At 42.7% G+C, this 20,391-nt stretch overlaps 1 protein-coding gene across 1 annotated transcript in view; it reads left to right on the top strand.

Annotated features, from left to right (window-relative positions):
* Positions 1-751: 751 nt before the first annotated feature.
* SPON1 (spondin 1) overlaps positions 752-20,391 on the top strand; it is a 181,895-nt gene continuing 162,255 nt past the window's right edge. Inside the window, exons 1-2 of the mRNA XM_053981102.1 lie at positions 752-1,125; positions 7,587-7,693. Coding sequence (XP_053837077.1) covers positions 903-1,125; positions 7,587-7,693 — 330 coding nt within the window. The 5' untranslated portion in view covers positions 752-902. The remainder of the gene's footprint in view (positions 1,126-7,586; positions 7,694-20,391) is intronic.

The raw sequence follows: 20,391 nt of genomic DNA, 5'->3' as shown, positions 1-20,391 counted from the left end.
CTCAGCGTCATTGCGCCTCAGCGTGCCTTGTGTAAAGGCAAAATAATGAGCCCTGCTCTCTGCTGCTTGCATCTGCCGGGATTTTCCCGAGTGCTGGAGCAGACCTCCCACGCTTCCCTGAGGTGAGCCACTCGCACAGCCTGATGTGCTCTGTGGCAGGCTGGCGTGGAGAGGGACCTCGTGTCTGTGGCACAGCCACCTCCCCGCGTCTCTCAGCCTGCCTCTCTCCCCTCCGTGGTACCCGAGGAGCGGCAGCCGATGCTCCTCGCTGCTCCGGCGTGCGGCGGGCGAGGGCTGGCTCGGTCCGTCCGCGCTCTTTGGCTGGTGATGTTTATCATGTCTGCCGCCTCGCAGGGAGACGGGAGGGTGGAGGGCTGTGGGGAAATTCTTTGAGCCTTGCTATCCCAACAGTAACTACAGACTTTGGCAGGAATGCCGGGGGATTCATTTCAGGTCTGTGGGCTCAGCTCTGCGCTGGGTGCCTGGGAGACAGCAGCGTCCCCTTGCCCCGCTCTTTCACCGAACCCTGTGAATTCAGCTCGCCTAAGCAAACACTACCGAGCTGCTAATCACACGCTCTGAAACAAAACAGCACTTCACTTCGGGATCTGGGCAAGATCAGACTTCCCTCCCTCCCTCCTGCCCTCCCCTCTCCGCCGTCCCCTCCCTCCGTGCCCCCTCCCTGCTTTTTCCCCTCCCTCTCGCCGCCAGCAGCCGAGCCGGTCCCTCCGATCCGACCTGGCAGCCTCACGCTGGGGGCCGCTGCCGGCTGGGGCTGCCCGGGAGCGCTCAGCCCGTCCTGCCGTGCCCTGCCTGCCTGCCCAGCCCCGCCGTGCCCCCCGTGCCCCCCGGCCCGCTCCCAGCGCCGCCCCGGCCCCCAAAAGTTGTGCGGAGCGCCGAGGATGGGAGCGCATCTGCAGCCGCTGGCCCTGCGGCTCCTGGCGCTGACTTTCCCCTTGGTGGCGAAGGGTTTTCCTGACGAAACCTTGGAGAAAGCCGCGAAATCCGAGGGATATTGCAGTCGGATCCTGCGAGCCCAAGGCACCAGGAGGGAAGGGTACAATGAATTCAGCCTCAGGGTGGAGGGCGATCCAGAATTTTACAAGCCTGGAAACAGTTACCGGGGTAAGTTGGACATCCTCTGCATCCCCTGCTAGCGATAATGGTGAGGATCAGTGGCTCTGGAGCTGTAGCGTGTCTCTGCCTGTCATCTCCGGATCCCTCTTGGCGTGTGCGTGTGTAGCTGTGTGGGTTGAGGCAGGGTAATGCACCCCCACGCATTACTTTATTGGGGATGCTTCCATGGCAAGTGAGAGGAGTTGGGTTTCAGTGTATCACTTTACTCCCAAGCATTCCTCATTAAGAGGAATTTCCTTTCCTTTACGAACCCTCTCTACAGGCTCAGCGCTCGCACAAGATCACAAGTTGCAGGGATGCAAAGCACACTCTTCCCCCGTTTAGCCGCTTCTGTGGGATTTCTTCCTATCCCTTTAAATACAGCCCAGTGCATGGGAGAAGCTTTAACATTCAGCAGGAAGGAGAGGAAGCTCGGAGCTAATGGTTCTTGCCCTGAAATATGAAATGCTAATATAATGAGTTAGCATATGGGCAAACATGATGCAGCATACTGCCAATTCCCCACATTTTCCACTTACGTTTATCCCACCCCTGAGATTTCTTTTTTTTTTTTGGCAAATGAACAGATGGTTCAAACAGGAAAGAGGCAGAGACAGTGCTAAAGACCACTGTAAATAAGAGATGGAGGCATTCGTTCTTCCTTGAGTATGTCACATACAGTCCTTGGAATGAACTTCCAAAGCACATTTGGGTGTATTTTACTAATTAATAGGCAAAGACAGGTTTTGGTCACTTTTTCTGCCTCACTGTGTAATAAATAAACCTTCAGAAATAAACCTTCTTGGAATGTACTGTTACTCTTGAATTTTAAAAGCACTTTAAAAAGAACTTGGACATTTTTAGGTACCATAATTAACATACTTTTAGGGAAAAAAAGATATTAGGAGATTCTTCTAAGTGTTTCTTAGATCCAGGGTAAAGAGCAATGCTTTCCCATTGCATGAACATGGGAATCTTAGTATATATAGGGAGAAAAATGTGTGCATTTAGCATAATCATTGTGTTTCTTCAAAGGCTGAGATGTACATCTGCAGCAGTGGTTCACCCGTTTTGAGCACCCGTCTGTAACTTTGCATGCTATTGATTTGATTTTTTCCCCAAAATTCTTTTTTTTTTTAACATGATGTGAGGAAATGCACATCACTCACAAGCTGGGTAGCTGTTCCAGACATTAGGATTAGTCTGAAAGATTTCATGTGGCATGTCAGCTTGATACATCTACTAAGCAGGACAAAGATGTGCCAAATTTTGTGATAGTGACAAATGCGAACGTTCTTTAAAAGTTTTGGAATTCACTTCTGTGAAAACGTTACTGGACACTTCCAGTCATCTACCAAAGAAGTTTCTATTGCATAGAAATGTAGGAAGAAAGAAACTCCCAGATGAATTAGCAGAACTAATTTTCTGGAGATATTAGGTCTTGGCATTAGGAACTCAATTAATAAAATCACATTAGGCTATTATAGCTGCTTGGAAGTGAGAAAATTACAGCTAATAGTAAAAAGTTAAAATGTAGAACAGAATATGTGCCTACATTTCTCATCCTTAGGGCTGAAGTATTCAGGTGGCACATTGGGGTATGTAGCTTGTTCTTTAAGGACACATTCCTGAATGCTTGGAAGAACACAAATAAATGTTGCTGTAACACAACAACTGACAATATACAGAAAGTTCTGAGAGCTTGCTTTCAAAGCCATTTCTACAGTCCAACTGGAACTTTATTCCTGTTTTATGCAAATGATGGAAAATCCAACAAATTATTAAAAAAATGAGATATCATGACCAGTCTGTGGGGTTTTGATTGTTTGTTTGTATTTATTTACCTGCAAATTACTCTATATGCAACATGGCAGAAGACTTGCACAACCTCCTTAGCACTGGAGCCAGATATTCCTGTTTCCATGGCCCCTGCCTGAATTGATGCATCTGGATCCTTGGCACATTCCCTAGTGGGCTCTTGGAATAAACTAGTATTTTCAAGGTGGATAACACAGGAATTATCTGCACATGCAAATGTGCTCCACAAAAGCCTCAGTGCAGGGACATCCATTTATCTTCATGCCATCAGTCGATGTGACACATCAGACACTCAAGAAGGAAGAATCTCAGCACTCTTGCAGTGTGGGAATCAGGAGACCACCATTCACAGCTGCTGTTTGGGGGAGTTTTTATGGCTCCCCTGCAGTTATTCACCTTTAGATCAATCAGAAGCCATTTGCCCTGAGGGGGAACCCTGGGGGGATCTGTGTGTAAGGAGCTGTGAGGTCTGGGTTTTCCACCTCTGGAGCTGTGACAGAAAACAGCGGCCCTGGGCACTGAATAACTTCTCTGGGTGGGTATTCTCCTCCTGTGCCTGGCAGCAGTAAGTAAGAGCACGTTCTTCTGACAAACAAATTAAAAATGTCTCCCTGTAGGACCAGGTTTGTGGGCACTCCATCCTAGGGTCAAGGCCCTCTCCTCCCTGCTGGGTTCCTTCGACCTTGATGGAGCTGCTCTCGCTTCCACTGAAGGGCAGAGTTCTCACAGTGTTCAGAGGCACAAATGAGCCTGAAGTTTGGATGGTGCTACAGGGTAATGATCCTTGAAAATACTCAATCCTGGCTGTATTGATTGTAGAGTTAGATTAATGATTGCATGAGATTTCCACAAAAAAATGAGGTAAGTTTCATGCCATTAAAATGCAAATAAACTTGCTTCTACAAAAAGGCAGTGAGTGTGCCCATTCCACACGCTAACATGCAGTAGACATGCTTTCTGCTATGATATCATCAAGTTATGATTCTGAAGAAGAAAAGGAGTACTAGACTAGTTATAATCCTTACATACACCTTCTGTGTGGATGCTGTTTCTGGTTTTAATGGAATTTCCACTTGTAGGTCAGTTCACTTTCTCAGTTTTTGAGGAAAGGCTCATTTAAGGTGTTGTGCTTCATTGCATTGCTTGGGGGACTTCTGTTCTAAGCAATGTTGAGGCTTTTTCTTTCCATTTCCTTCTTCCCCCCTCAATGTACAAACACTTTTCAAACAAGCACTCATTCCGTAACTACATCAGCCATTCCCACGTTTCACAGAATACGGGTGAAATTTGGAACGTGTGTTTGTCGGAACTTGTGCAATGTACAACACAGGATGTGCAGTTGTGTAGGGTGAGAATAATCAGGTTTTCTGCCTGAAACCAAAGCAGCAACTGCTTTGATCACCCCACCTTCAGCCTGGGACACAGGGGAAAGAGGAGCATGTGGAAGGCGTGTGCCAAAGTGCAACTTGTAAAGTAATTAGAGGTTTGCCAGAGGGATGGAAGCAGACAAAAGTAACTGCTGATATGTAATCTTCCCTTTAAAGTGAAATCCTTAACTCTGGGGCTTGCGCTGAGATTTAAGTGATCCTTGCAGGAAGTTTATATCATTCAGTGAAAGTTAATTAGTGTGAAGGCGGTGTGAGCAGGACACAGCTGTTGTTTAAAATGGCAGAGTTTAGCCCAAGAACTCTCGGCTCTTATGCAACAAAGAGCCGCTCCCTTGTGAAAAACAGATGTGGTCTGACAGCTTCCCAGCGCTGCCCGTGCAGGGCGAGCCTCTGCCGGGCTGGAACACCCAGCCCAGAGGCAGCGACCCCAGGACAAGCTCCGGATTTGGGACAAAACCCTCGTGCTGCGGTGCGCGCTGAGCACACGCATGGTTCCGAGCACTGACAGAAACCTTCCCAGCTCAGGTGTTCCCCGGCGTTCTGGCCCAGCTCTGGGCTACCGAAGCACACATCCCTGAACGTGTAAATAAATCCCAAAGCACGGACCCTAAATCCCCAGGAGCCTGCTCCGCTCGGGCGGCTCCGTGCCCTCCCGGTGCCCGCCGCTGGCACCGCGCTGCGGAGCAGCCGCGCAGGGATGGACCCGGCTGAACCCTCGGGCTGGGCTTGGTTTGTTCGGCTTTTGGGCTGGGTGAGTTCCCCGAGCCCAGCGGAGAGCGCAGCTGCCTGGATGAGGCTGCTGAGTGAGCAGCGCAGGCTGGGGGAGGAAGCATCCCCTCCCCTCGGATTTCTTCGGGGTTAAAATGACTGCAACCGCAGCAGGGGTACTGCTAACCCCAGGCATTCAAAAACTATGAGTCAGGCTCTGGAACTGCCTTCCTTTCTCCTGATTTTTCTGTAGCTTCTAAGATCTTCTCTGTTTTATAGGTAGGGGTTTGGAATTTTGAAAACTGTTTGTAACTTTGTGAGGAAAATGAAAACTGTTGAGTCAACCCACAGCTGGATTCTCTGCTTGCTTGCACACATATTTGAGTATTTCTGGTGTAACCTTTAACTCACAGTGATTCAGAGTCCTTAATTGCGTATGATATGGAAAAATTTTGTTGCATGTAAAAGGCCTTTATGGCACTTAATTTCTAAGAATCACTGTTCAAGCAGGAGTAATGTGCTCATCTCTGTTGAGCACTGTGCTGTTCTCAGTTATTGCAACTGAGAGGCTGCCTGTGGGTTTTCATTTAGCCAGAGCTGCAGAACTTTGTAAAACTGGACTAGTCATGCTAATTATTGGGCAGAAAATGAAATAATGAATTGGAGCAATACATTGTAAAGTAAGCAGAAATTTTAATGACATTATGTTGCTATCCCATTTTGGAATATAATATGTGAAATTTTCTTTCTCCCCCAAAATCACGACATTTAAGCTCATCCTAACATTCCATGGAATGAAAAGTGTGTTGAAAATCTTGAGAGCTGGGGGACTTGCTATTGTGCCCATCACTTCCCCAGATTTGTACAGGTGTTTGCAGGTTTATAGGTCAAAGCATGGCACTTACACAAAAGTTTGAAAATTGAAATAAATTTCTTCAATCCTTGTTTTTTATTCCACATAGAGTCAGAAAAGTTAGGTATTTGTACAAGCACTGTTTTAGACCCCAGTACAGCTGAATAATGCTAGATATTTTCAAATAGCCTATTTTATATTTTTCTGCTACTGAATTTCTAGATCAAAGAGCTCTCCATATGTTCCAAATGAACTCCGGGCTATATTTTGAAATCCCTATCTTTTAGGGGCAATCTGTAATTTTTAGCAGTGTGATTCAACCCCTTGCAGCCTATTTGTGTGAGAGGGAGTCTCTTGTGGATACTCTTCTATGGAGCAGCCTTGGTAGTTGTAGTTTGCTCTGAAAACTGTGGGTGGTCTTCAGTTTTTATTGTGCCTGTCAGGGTTGGAGAGTGTGACAATAAAGTACTACGAGTGACTCTGTTTGCATTATATTTAAAGTAACAGCTACTTAAAACATTAAGTTTTCTCTCTCTTTTAGTTTAATTCTAGAATTACTTTTTTTTTTTTTTTTTTTTCCCTAAATTTTACCCCTGTTTCAGGAAAGGATTTCTTTAAGTTGTTGAAAAGAGTTTGGTAATTTCAAAAACCCTGCCTCAACTTTCTGCCTCATTCTCTCCTTCTGATAGTGTTCAAAAGAGCCTCAGCTGACGAGACCCTGAGATTATTTCAGCTGGTTAGAGCCTGGTGCTAAAAATGTGGCTTCATTGCCTGTAGGGGCCATTCACTTCAGAGCTGGACTTGATAATCCTCGTGGGTCCCTTCCAACCCAGAATATCCCATAATTCTGTGAACTCAGGTGTAGCTGGGTGGTGAACAGACACATCACACAAATCTGTCTTGCACTGGCATCAAACCAGGGATTTCATCCTGCTGCTGAGCGTGGTAAAATCAGATTAGTCAGCATCACATTACCTGTGCTCTGCTGGTGGGTCCAGTGCTGCCTTCCTGCTCAGGACAGGTGTGTGAAGAAGGGTGTATGGGATTGGTTTGGCAATCAGAGCTGGCAGCACGACCTTTAGGGGCCAGCTTCAGCCAGGAGTTTAATTTTGTGTCCTGTTTTGCCCCGAGGATGAAGCAGAGGAAGGATATTTTGAGATCCCCCATTTCCAGAAGCTGGAGTGCTGTGTTGAGTGTAGCTGAGCTGGAGCAGGCAATGTGGTCATCTGGCATTACAGACAGAGAGACTTTCTGTGCACTAAAATACTTTGTCTGTGCTCAGAACTGGACAAAAAGTCAAATATTTAGGGATGCTCCTTTACATTTACATTTAACCCCCCCTCACCCCCCCAAAACAAACAGAAAACCCCCTTGCACATGTGTCCCCAGCCCCAAACCACCACCAAAACAATCCTCCTGTAGATCTCAGCAGATTATCAATCTGGTTTTAAAAACAAAAAGGGGGTGGGGGGGGAAGAAAAAAGAAAAAGATGAGGCATTTCAAGCCAGTGTGTCTCAGTTTATGTGGGACCTTGGACTGAACATTTTGTATTCTGGCTGGCTTGGCTCCCTGTTGTCAGTGCTCTAACTTTGGCTAATGCCAGCTCAGAACACACACCTTTCAAGCTGTGAAATGATATGCAGGTGGCTGATTTCACAGCTAATGGTTTGTTTTTGCTATTTCTCTGTTCATCACACCCCAGTGACACTTTCTGCTGCCACTCCTGCCTACTTTCGAGGGTTCACCTTGATCGCCCTCAAGGAAGGAAAAGAAGGCGACAAAGAAGAAGACCATGCAGGATCTTTCCAGGTGAGAGAACTTTCCCTGAGCTGCACCCTCTGCAGTCTTCTTTACTGTTTTCCTGGCTCAAAGGGAGATGTTATAGGCACAGCAGAGTGCAGACTGTGTTTTGGTAAGCATAAATGTTTGTGGGTGTTGACATGAGGACACGTAGCACGCTTTCTATTCCGTACGTGTTCAAGGAGTCAAGGCTCCTGTACCTGGACTGCAGCTTGCCTTCCCTCATTCCTGCAGTTAAAAATGAGCATCAGTTATTTGAACTAGAGCCTAGGACACCTGAACTTTTATCCAAAGTGATTATCGAAATTGTTCTATTCATATTCTGGTTTTTGTGTTTCTCTGCCTTGATATTTTTGTCCACTGAGCAGTAGAATATGACTCTGAGAAGTGTTTACCATGGCTGTAATGACTGTTTTATCATTCATAAATTAGATTCTGCTGTTTTATTTATGCTCAGTAGTACTTTACTTAATGAACACATTCAGTGGGATGAAATGCTTGTTATTAAAAGGATTAGAATCCAGAAGGATGATTCACAAACTGGTATTTTCAGCTACTCCACGCAGGGAATTCTGTAAACTGAGGGTGTATATATAATATTTATGGAAGAAGGTAGAAATGATGTATGTAGGTTTGATTCTCATATGAGGCATTGAATTGTATTGATTACAATTTACAGGATGTGTAATAGTATTGACAGTAATTTTAATTGTGATTTCTTGGTGAACATATCACCTGCATTGGGTTTCAAGGTTTTCAAGATAAATACTCAAATTTCAATTTTGGTGATCTGCAAGGAGACAGAAAATAACATATGCTCTATATTTCTTCTATATTTTTGTATATAGCAAATATGATGTGCAAACTCAATAACTAATTGCCCAGTTTTCTTACTGAGTTTGCTTAGAGGCCTCTGTCTGGTTTTCATACATTTTGTAAGAAAATCTAGAATAAGTGAGAACTTCTTTGAGGTTGGAATAGCTCCATCTTCCTTAAAATGAATCAAATTCCTATATGGGAGAAATCTTTTTAATATGTACTTTTAATAAGGTTGGGTTTTAAAAAAATAAGCTAATATTGAAGGATCAGCTACTGCTAAGAAGTAGAAATAGTGATGCTTCATCTATTTTAAAAATAGCTTGTCACCATTAATTCCTTCATTTCAGTTGTTAGTATCTCTGTGGCTGTGGCTAATGGGAAAAATTTGGCCTGAGCTTTGTCTTTATTTCTAATCCACAATGAGAAACTCACTAAGCTTTGCTGAAGTTCAGAGGCATTTTGAAGTCAGCAGAGTGGGAAGCAAATGGAAATTCTATATAGATGGATTAAAACAAAAAAGCCCAGTGGATCTCAGCTGAGGGAAGATTGTTTAATTAAGTGCATTATATGGGTTGCAATCTGAACTCGGTGTTCTTATGGGCAGGTGGGAGTTTCAAAGGTTATCCATAACTAAATGTGTGTACCTGTGGTTTAAACAGTACCCACCATGCTCATCCCACGTTAGCACAACTCCCTGAAGTTTATTCAGATGGTGTCTGCCTGTTCTGCCTCTGTGGATGCAGATGTAAGATTCTCATTTAAGAATTCAAAGAATGCTTGCAGTGGTAAATACAGACATCCCTTGTACCATTGCTGGGTGGTAGCAACCAGGAGAAAAAAGATGTTTGTTTCAAGTGTTTGCACGGTGTTTTTATTAGAAAGTGAAGATGCCAAGGGTGGCTGAACAGCTGTGCAGAGTAAGAAAAAGCTGTGTGTGTACAGTAACGTGGATGCCACTCGCAGTTCTGTTTTCCCCGTGTTCAGATGGAGCATATGTCATTCAGCGATTCACACAGTGCAGCAGAACTCGGGGAAAATTCCTCAACAGTGGCATGAGACAAAATGCTGCTTTTGGATTACACCTCTACCTCCGTGAGGAGACACACCCACTGTTCAGAGCCTGGTCAAAGCAAAGCCCTGCATGAACAAGTGCTTCACTGGCATTAGAAAACATCCAATGAATGGGATGAAAGGGGAGCTGACCAAATCGGGCTTTCCTTCCACGACTTACAGACCATAAAACATTTGATTTACAAATCGGACTTTCCTTCCATGACTTACCATAAAACATTTGATTTGCATGCCTCAAGCTGTGAAGTGTGGGTTACTAGAGGTTTCTTGGAGAACACCTGACTGCACTCTGTGCTCACTCAGGGCCAGAGCCCTGGCGTCAGCCTGACCAGCAGGGCAGTGCCTCGAAGCTCTGTAAAGGAGCATGTGGTGGTAAAGAAGGGCTAACATGGAGTTTTTGGCATGGATGTAGTACACCTAGGAGGGGAAAGCACTCTTCTCAGGGGTCACTGCTGGAGCAGGGGGAGTGCTGCAGCCCATTTGTAAGCAGCTGCTGTAACCTCCTCATGGCTCATTTGCTCCTGTGTGACTCTGCAGGTCGCCAGGTACAGTCAGTCTTCATTAATCATCAAGCTGCAGGGTTGTGATCCTAGAAACAGCACAGCTGTTGAAATTCTTGGTTGGGCAGGTATTTTTTTCTGTACACTTTCTGGTTACCCCTATGCTTGAGACCTCTACAGATGTGTGGTGTGGACTCCACCATCCTAAATCTGTTCTCCTCTGAGACAACTGAGACTTTAAAATCTGATTTTATTGTTTGTTTACTCAGTGTAGTCAAACTTCCTTGGTTTTTTTTGTCCTCGTAGTGCACACAGGACACAATCCAGCCTTAAAATAAATCACTTTGTCTCCCAAAAACACATGTTAAATAGCTAAGTTAAATATGGCTGGGGAATCCATGATGACAAACTCAGCCATAGAAATTTGGGGATATAGAATAGGGCTCTTCCTTATGCCACTAGTAATTGTAGAGCTCAGTGAGGCCCTCTGACAGCTTTGGGTATCTGTCTCGTTGGCCTCTTTACACAACCCATTCCCAGCTCCTGTCATGCAGACTGCTGATCCTTCTCTACCGTAATGTTTAGCAACAGTCTGCAAATCGTTTGGAAGGCAAATTAAACCCCAGGGCAGCAATCACCACTGGCTGACTGCAGGAGAGTGTCTGTGCAGGCCATTTGAATCAACATATGCATGCAATGTAATAGATTCGGTCTGATAAATAATGTACAATATTAGAAATGTAGCGCTGAACCTCATCTCATCCACCTTCCTTGTTCTCTGAGGAAGGATAAATATTCCAAGGAAATTTTTGGTGGGTGTTTTGTCAATCTGTTCTGAAGTTTTCAACAAGAAGAACAATCTCTCCAAGTTTAAACGCTTCAATATAATATATTTAATAGAAAATTTAAGGATCTTTTACTAACATCCAAACTGAGCCTTCACTAATAGTGGTTAAATTGCTCTCTTATGAAATTGTCTTCCTAAATTAAAAATTTTCTTGATACATTATGAAGAAGGCAGTTGGAAGTTTCCTTTATTCCCTCTCCAACTCCAACCACAATCTACCTGTTCATTATTCAAAGTTTCATATTTTCATTGTGGGCCATCTCCTTCCAGCTATGCTTCTTTTTCTGCAGTCGAGATTCCAGTCTCACGTTCCTCAGAATTGTACACAGGAGTTGATCTGGACTCTCAGAATAAAATCATAGAATTTGGATGCAATAATCCCTAGAGTGGCACTGATTTGGAGTCCCTGGTGTTCAGGAAGGATCTTCTCATTCTGTAGTTTTTTATTTATTTATTTTTTTTTATTTTACTGTAGAGCTTCATCCAAATTATCAAGGAAGTTATGGACTCCAGTTCTGCCCTTCAGCATGCCATTCATTCCTCCAAAAGATAGTACTATTTGTGAACATACCTGATAATTAAACACTCAATAAAATATATTTAAAATATTAAAAAAATTAAAATAATAATTAGAGCTATTAACAAAATATTATGTAAAATATATAATAGAAATATATATTTTTATAATTATACATTAGGCACGTATATATATTTATTTATCTATATTCATTTTATATACATATAACTTTTTATATATTTATTTTTATATATTTACATATATATATTTACATACATACATACATATATATATATATATATATATATTAGGCACTAAAAATTAGGCACTTCCTTGTACTGCTTTGGCATAATCACTTGTCAGATTTGTATCTTGTATCTGCCTTTTGGTGGTAGTTTAGTATTAAATGCCTTCATCTTAGCAGTTCTCCTGGGGGTGTCCTTTTGCCTATTTTTTGCTCTGGAGTGAACCAGAAAAATTCCTAGTTTAGGCTGCTGAATTTAACCACCCACCTGTGCAACAGCAATTTAAGAAAGTGAGCAGGCACAGCAGCAGCAAGGATGAAGGTTTCATTAAAGGTGTGGCATTTGTAAGAGCTTGAGGCTGTCCTGAAGAAGAAAACATTTAAGGAAAATTGGAGTAAGGAAAGTAAGTGGTCCTTTATCTCTAGTCCCTGAAACAACAGCCCACGCTTGTCCTTTGTTTTTGGCCACCCCATTCTTCTGTTGCTGTTTAGTTGACTGACCTGCTCAGCTGGGCATTTAGATTAAAATATATTTTTACAACCTCTTAGAAAAGCAGCTCCTCGAATGCTGTGTTCCAGCATTTTATAGGATTCTTACATCTTCTTGATACATTGTGCTTTGCAAGAAGCAGTCTTAAAAGGCTTTTAGCCGTTTCAAATGATTTATTCTTGTATTTATAAGCAAAGGTTGTTTTATGGTTTTTAAAAGAATTAATGACTGTAGTTATTTTTTAAGCCTTTAATATTAAAAATTCAGGTATATTTGGGTCATCTTGATGTTTTAAGCTTGTATGTTTGGGTTTTTTAAGCTTGTATCCCAATATAAACTCATCAGGCTACTTTGTAAATAGCTTATTCTGAGGTGCATGGATTGATGTAGCTTTCTTTAACAAGTGCCCAGAACTTCCAAGTATTTTGCTCATGTTTGCATTCTCTACATTCCCTGTCCCAGCATCTCATCACTGAGACAGAGTCTGTCATCTTACTGCTTAAAAACATGTGGAGGTAATGAGCCAAAGCTATAAATTACAGGTTTTAAATAGAATATGCCAGGTATAGGACTTGTAGACTAAGCAGGTAGACATGAATTCTGAGTCTGTAAAATTTGAATCTCTTGCTCTTTTGCATTTACAAGAGCATTCCCAAATTTTCTTTCTATAAGAATCACTGCAAATATTATTCTAGGCATAAACTCCCTATATTTTATAATGGAAAACCAAACTCTAGTTCACCTTTCTGGTAGGGTGGAATTGTTTAACCTCGATGAGCACTTTCACACATTTTTCTAGAACTCCAAATTCCACATCATGATATTCAGGGATTAAAAATGAGCTTAAAAATAAAAATCCCCCAGAAAAGTACCTGCCACTGCCAGTTTTAGCACTGACTGGAAAATGTGAACACTTTGAGTGAGATTAAATATAAATATCTGTGGTACACTGGAAAAACCTCAACCTGAACCACTTCTAGGCAAGATTTTGGTTAAGAAATTGTCTCAGGAGGTAGTTATGCCTTGCTTTAGAGCAATAAAAGGTAATGTAAGAGAGTGATGAGCACCAGGAACTTGCAGAACAGAAGCAGCTTTGATAACCATTATTTGCTACTGATGAGGCTGGAGAAAAACCAAACTTGGATTCCAACTGTGCAGGTTTTTGCTTCCTTCCTTTACATTTTTGTTCTGGTTTCTTATTCGTGCTATGAATGAGACAAAAAAAATCTTTACAAGGTGATGTTTTTCAGGTTTTGCATGGCCCAGCTCTGCTTTGTTACACCTCGGGCACTCCCCCAGTTGATTGTGTACAGAGCTGCTGTGTCTTTTACAATAAATGAGTCAAACCATAAAATTTCACAGCCAAAATCGGAAAATATAAGAAATTTCTAAATATTTCTAATAATAATTTCTGAAATTTCTGTTTTATTATGTGTTTTATTACAGTGGATCTTTGAACTACTAACACAGGTACAAAGAGGAAATAAATTGGACTTGAAATGTAGCTTAGTTTGCTGCTGAACAAAACCAGGTTTCAGTCTCTTAGGCTGGGCTCACTCTTCTGTTGTCAACTTGCTTATCTCAGCTTTGCTGGAGTGCTTTTGCTGAGGGTTTTCTTGCTACACCACTACCATCACTTTAAAAAACAACTTTTTTAGTTAATTTGGCTTTAGTTTATCTTCTGACATTTCTTTTTCTTCGCCCTTTCCCTATCTCCCTGCTTGGCTGTGGGAAAAAAACCATCTAACTTCTGGCCACATAATATTTAGTCCTCTTTCTTTAATCTAATCTTGTTTTTCCTCTTTTCTTTATTTTTTTTTTTGTTTTGTTTTGGTTTGTTTGAGTTTTTTTTTTGTCTGCTGGGGAAGTACTTTTTCTTGAGAATGACTTCAAATGATGATTGTGTCTCAGTAAGAGCTTATGTTTTTTGGAAAGGGTTATGCCTAAACAAATATTTAATTTGTGATGATTCAAGTTCTGTTTTGGAGAAATACCAGCCAAAACACAAACCAAGAAACCTTCTAAAAACAGTAAAACCAAAAACAGGAAGCATGCTTTTTGAGATTGGTTAGCTGAAACTCCAGGCTCCTCTTCAGATCCGAGGCTTATCAGAGATGGATTATCTCAAATGTAACTTCTGCCCTGCCTTGCACGCTGCCAATGCAGCAGAGCCAGACTACATCATGGTAAAATATCAGAACTGCCTGATTAAATCCCCTGTTCAAGAAAAATATCTATTCGTTTATCCTGTCCTTTGGATTAGCATTAAACTGCAAGACTCCCTGGTTGTAAGAGGCTTCTAAAGAGACTCATTAAAGAATTGTTTCCTAGAATTTGGCACTGACACTTAACAAATCAATCCTCAAGAGAGGAAATTACACTGGAAGCACTGTTCCCTTCTGCCTTGGAGTTTCCAATCTGCTCTGCAGACACATCAGCGTTCAGAATCCCATTCTCTCCGTGTTTGGGACTATTTGATGCCTGAAGAGGGTTCTCTGTTCAGGTCTTGCTTCCAGTCCAGAGGCCAGTTTTGCATTTACAATTGTCTCACCCTGTGACAAAGTCTGGATCCCTCTAACTCTGTTTTGTCAATCAGTTAGAGCAGTGTGTTCTTCCCCGGGCAGTGTTTAAGTGGACATATCTGTCTCAGTGACTCTAAGGGGATTTACTTCAAATATCCATTTATTTCCAGCCTAGGTAAACTGCCTAACTCATTGCTATTCACCTCTCAGATAATTTTTCTTCAGATGGTGGCACCTGGGCCGCGTGAAATTTTAGTAAAGACATTGAACCCCTCTGGCAACAGTCAGATGCTTTACAGGGGCCATATGGCAGCTGTCACGGGCTATAACTCTAGATGTATGTAGGCTCCAGGTTCTTTGGAACATCCATTCAGCAGCTTTTCCTTCATTTATAATGTTGCCATTATGTTTCCTTCCTAGATCTCCCTTTTCGTCACCTGTAATTCACCGGCTTCATCGAAGGCAGTCAGCAATTACTCTGGTTTGTTTCTCTGCTGAGAGAGATCAGCCCGCTGATCTCTCAGCTCCTATCCCCTCCTGAAATGCTCCAAGAATTACCTCTGATGTAGTTTGCCTTTCTGCTGAAACCTTCAGCACGTCAGTCCCAATCAATGGGACCTCAGAGCAAGTGTTTGTTCTTTGCGCTCCCACTTTGCACCAGGTTAGAAAGCATTTATCAGGCATTCCCTCCTGACCTGGACTGAGCTATCACTGCCTGTAATCCTCACCGTGATAATATGGATCTGGACCCGTGTGCTACCCCCAGAATGAATAATAAATAAATAAATAAAGCCCACAGGGCTTTAAAAGGAAGGGTTATTCTGGGAAGATGGGTTTATTCCTCCGCTTCTCTCCGAATAAGCACTGTCAGCTTCAAGCCTACAATGACAGGCTATGGGCATATGGAATTGTGCCTGTGCCTGAGAGTCTTTTCTCATGATGTGTTTTCTTTTCCCATCGTGTGAATTGGGACACTGGGGACAGAGGGGAGAAGGGTGAATGACAATGATGATAATAGCTGAGGCTCAGCTTGACGGTTTCTCCAGGTTACATGGACTATAAGAAAATCCTGTTGTCAGTCCTCTGGACTTCTGAAGGTACACAGATGCCAGTAGAAAGTCTCCCAATTAAATTTAAATTGTGGCCTTTCTTTTATTCTTGTTTGCGTGTTTTTTTTTTTTTTTTTTTTCCCTCCACTGTGTTGAGAGCTTTTGGTGACCTAGAAGCAGAATGGCTCTTTTAAATTCAGGAGTTTACCTACCTGACTCATTTAGGAATGGCTGCTGTAGGCAAAATCCTTCCTCCAGGCTTTATGGTCAGTTCTCACTGCAGCTCACTGCTGAATTAATTGCTGCTAGACTAAAAGTCTGCTTGCTGTGCCTGTTGTCTTGAGAACTGCTTCCTGAATTCAGAAGGCACTTTTGCATTATTCAGGTGACCATATTTTTACCTTCCATTATTCTAGACTGCATGTGTAGCCTTCTCACACCTAGCTGTGGACTGTCCTGGCAGCTCTCCTCCTCAGCTCTTCCCTTTCTAATGATGGTAGTGACCTCTCAGTGTTTGCCAAGGATATTGTTTCAGCTTCCACTGCTGCCCTGAAGAGTTGTAATTGATTATTGCCTTCGCTGTGATGGCTCTCTCTCATGACCTAACAACCCAGGCTCGTTAGTCATCTGCTCACTGTGTATTTATCCTGCCTCAGAATGATACAAGACCTGCTCAGGAAATGAGCATATCTTTGGATTCTGGTGCATTCAACATGTTTGCCTTTTGGTGCTTTATCTTCACATACCTTCAGAGATGGTTTTGGTCCTTTCACTCCATGCAGTGATGAATGGAAAGCTGTAATGGTGTCCTCAGAATGATGTGCAGGGGTTCATACAACTGAAAAATCTGCCCTCTCATCCTAATCTCATCAAATGTTTTGCTTCAGTGCTAGTCTTTACTCAAGAGGCTTTGCAGACGTTTCTCATCAGGATGCTTTGTTTTTCTTTGGTCAGAAAACTGTGCAGCAACCCTCGGATGTAGCTTTAAGAAGCTTTCTTTCCCTGACCAGCTGGAGGCTGTTTGGAGTCCCAGACCAAAAAAGCCACATAATGTTGCTCTTTCTGTCACACTTTTACAGAACTTGTCTCATCTAGCACAATGCTGGAACACTTCAAGGTGAAGGGACCTTGTTCTTAGTGAAGTATGGGATTGTAGGGGATATCTCTAGCTGAAAGTGCTTGCACAAAAGGTTCTCTTTGAACATACAGACCAAATTCAGTCATCAGAATTTCTCCTGGTCTGTTATCCCTGAGTTCCTTCAATCTTTGCTTTTCACCTCAACCAACCTCTGCATAATTATCAGCTGAATGAGGTGCCCTTCCTTTAGAGTAAAGAGTTCAGGAAGCATTTGGGCAACGCTCTTGGGCACATGGTGGGACTCTTTGGTATGTCTCGGGGTCCGGGTGTCGAGGGGACCCCAAGAGTGTAAAAGTCCTCATTTCCCAGCCCACACAGCCAAAGGAGGAGTCTGAATGTGCAGGGTCGGATTCTCAAGGTTGTTTATTTTCCCTTCTCTAGAACATTCTCTCTCTGCCCTGCTGAGCTCTGTCCAGCAGCTCGGCCTTGGCATTCTGTCTGCCCTCAGGGTAGTGTTCACATTTTATACCAAAAACTCCATGTGCTGTGTTTACAATAACGTGCCAATGTCTATCATTTATGTTGGACAGTGTGTCTGTGCCTTAAACCAATAGAAAAGTGTCACCAGCACAATAGAAAAGCGTCACAGACATGGAGGACAAGAAGGAGAAGAAGGTCAGGACATGCCCAAATCCCTCCATCTTGTCCCCTTGAACCCCATTCTAAAAACCCCAAAATTCTACTTCTTCTCCCTGTGCTAATTCAACTACCAAACTACTCAAACCCTTGTGGCTTGTAATTCCTCACACAGAGTTGGCAGTTTTTTCCACAGGCTAAAATCAAAGCCACAGGTGGTTTTGACTTCGTGCCAAGGTCTCCGAGCCCCCTGCCAGGGTCTGGAGCCAGCCAGGGCAGCCAGAGGGATGCCCTGGATTCCCACAGGGATGGTCCTGTGCAGGGCCAGGGGCTGGACTCAATGAACCTTGTGGATCCCTTCCATGTCAGCACATCCTGTGACTCTGTGACCTCTCCTCTGATCACTGGCACTGATCCCAGCCTGTCCCTGAACCTTGCTCTGTGGGGATTTCCTGGCTATGGTCATTGCTGCTCTAGGAGTAATGCTTTCATGGATGCTTTCTCACCTGGGAAGATGAGAATTTTGTTCTGACAGCCCTGCTGCCTGTGCAGGACTGACATCTTAATCAGCAGAAAAACCAGGAGATCTGGCTTTCACTCCAAGCAGGAGGTGAAGTTGTCTCTGCCTTCCCCCTTTGCTCCTTTTGCTCTGACCTCCCTCGACACAAGGAGCACTCTGGACTTCTAAACTGGCTGAGCCAGGTGCTTTCCTCAATCTCTCATTTTTGTGTCTCTAGCAGGGAATCAGCCACAAGCACATGTGGCCTCACCACAGACCTGTCTGAGCCAGGTTGTTTCTCAAGCCATGGCATGGATGTTCCCACTCCAGACACCATCAGGACTGACTTACAGGAGCTTGACTTACTAATCAAGCTCTAAAAGTTCAAGGATTTATCTAGAAATAATGTACCACTTGCCACTATAGTTACATAGTTCTGGTTCCTGAAATGATTCCTGGCTCCTACTCCAAGTAGTTGTGCCTCTAGAAGGACCTGTTATTGGGAGGTGCCCAAAGTGGAAATCTACATATGAACAGTCATTGAAAGGGGACAAGAAAATTTTCTTGTGAGTAATTGTATTCCTCAGAAAAGGGTAGATTTTTTTTTTTTTTTTTTTTAATCTATTTATCTCAAACCATCCCCCTTCTGCTCTGTTTTGTCTCCTTTTTCACTTGCTGTGAGAAAAACGGAAAGTCATATATTCAGCTTCACTTTTCTCATGGTTGCATAAGAGGCAGGATGTGCACAACATGTTCTGCAAAACCAGAATTTTCTGGATTAGGTACTTTTGGTTTCAATGAATACAGACAAGTGATTATAAAATGAATACTGATATAGGCAAGATATTTAAACAAGCCATAATTACTGGTAATCTGTTGAACTTTTGGCACAAAAATAATTATTTTACCAAACAAATTCTCAAGCAATATTTGCCAGAAGATACTTTGTATTTTTTTATGCATAGTTACTTTTGATTCTTAAAACACCATTGAAATTAATTTTCAGACCAGAATAAATCAAGAATAATGAAGAAATTCCCGACCCAGTTGCACAAAAGCTGACGTTTGGCTCTTGAGAATGCTTTTCATGGTAGTCAGTAATTAGAAAGGGAAATTCCCTGCTGGTGTAGAGCTACCATTTTGTTCCCTGTTCCCTGCATTGTTGCTGGGGGTAGGGTTATTATGCAATCCCTCCCAAGCTCATCCTACCAGACTGCTCACTAATTTGTAGGCTGTAGGTGTAAATTGAAAAGCCTTCATCCTGCTTCTGTTTACTTCTCAGATTGAACTGGGCTCCAATTATTCTCATCTATGTGAATTGAGGCACTGTTGCTGCTCTTGCCTCTTTTTTCTCCTTGTGGGTGGGCACAGTTCGTTTGAACCTGCTTTTCTTTCCCAAACAAACATTTAAAAGAATGAGTATGTAAGAGGCAGCTTTGGTGCTTAGAGTTCTATAACTTTAATGATTACATATCTTGATACAGTCAGTAGTGTAGTAGAGGTTCTTTAGGGCATTGCCAGTGTTTATTTATTATTTGTCAGGCACACATCAAGGTTTTGTTCTCCTAGAACCCATTTACTCTTTTTTTTTTTTTTTTTCCCTCCTAATTTCAGGTGGATGAGTAAAGTTGACTCTGCTGGTATGGGAGACTTAATTATACCTGTTATTGCTCTCTTTAGCCTGTTTATCACAAACTTATTTTAGCTAACAGACTGCTTTTAAATAGGAAGAATACACAGTAGAGGAGAGAGGGGACATAAAATAGCAAATAATGAAAAGGGAGAAATACTTTTCACTACAGACTCTCTTGAGCAATAGGTCCTTTCCTAGGAAAATGAGCTCCCTATTTTATACCATTACGTGAGGAATGCCTTCTGGAAGCTTCAGGGAGGGATTTTAAATGGTTGCTAAGGCAGCAGTTTGCCTCTTGTTGCTGTCCTTTCGCTCTGGCCTCTCTTTGCAGGGTACTGTGGGAATCCCACATGTAGGAGTAAATGAAAAACCTCCAGTCAGTAAATCAGCCCCCCTCACTAATCCTTCCTGCTAAGCAAATCTGCCCACACATTGTGATAAATCCCAGATTAAGGTAATCATAAATGTTTTCTGTATTAGCTGCAGTGGGGTTTTTGACCGCGCAAAGTTTCTTGGCTTCCCTTAGAATCTTTCAGTTTTATTGTCCATGAAGATTACACAAAGGGCTTGCATGAATTAGAATTGGGTTATGATATATTTAGACTGGGCTTATATAATGGCCTTAGCTTCAGGACTGTGTGTTCCAAGCAATAATTTCTTAGACATTGTGTAAGATTTCCCCAAAAGATGAAAAAGACCCATATGGTAGCTTCTCAAAACTCTAAAAACTCTATTTTTTTTTTTTTTCCTTTTAGTTCATCTGATGTTCCACTGATTACATTACTTGCAAAATGAATTAAAC

Source organism: Vidua macroura, chromosome 6, assembly GCF_024509145.1.
Source record: "Vidua macroura isolate BioBank_ID:100142 chromosome 6, ASM2450914v1, whole genome shotgun sequence".
NCBI classification, from domain to species: Eukaryota; Metazoa; Chordata; class Aves; order Passeriformes; family Viduidae; genus Vidua; species Vidua macroura.
The sequence above is the reverse complement of the archived record's forward strand: the minus strand, read 5'-3'. Positions and strand labels throughout refer to the sequence as shown.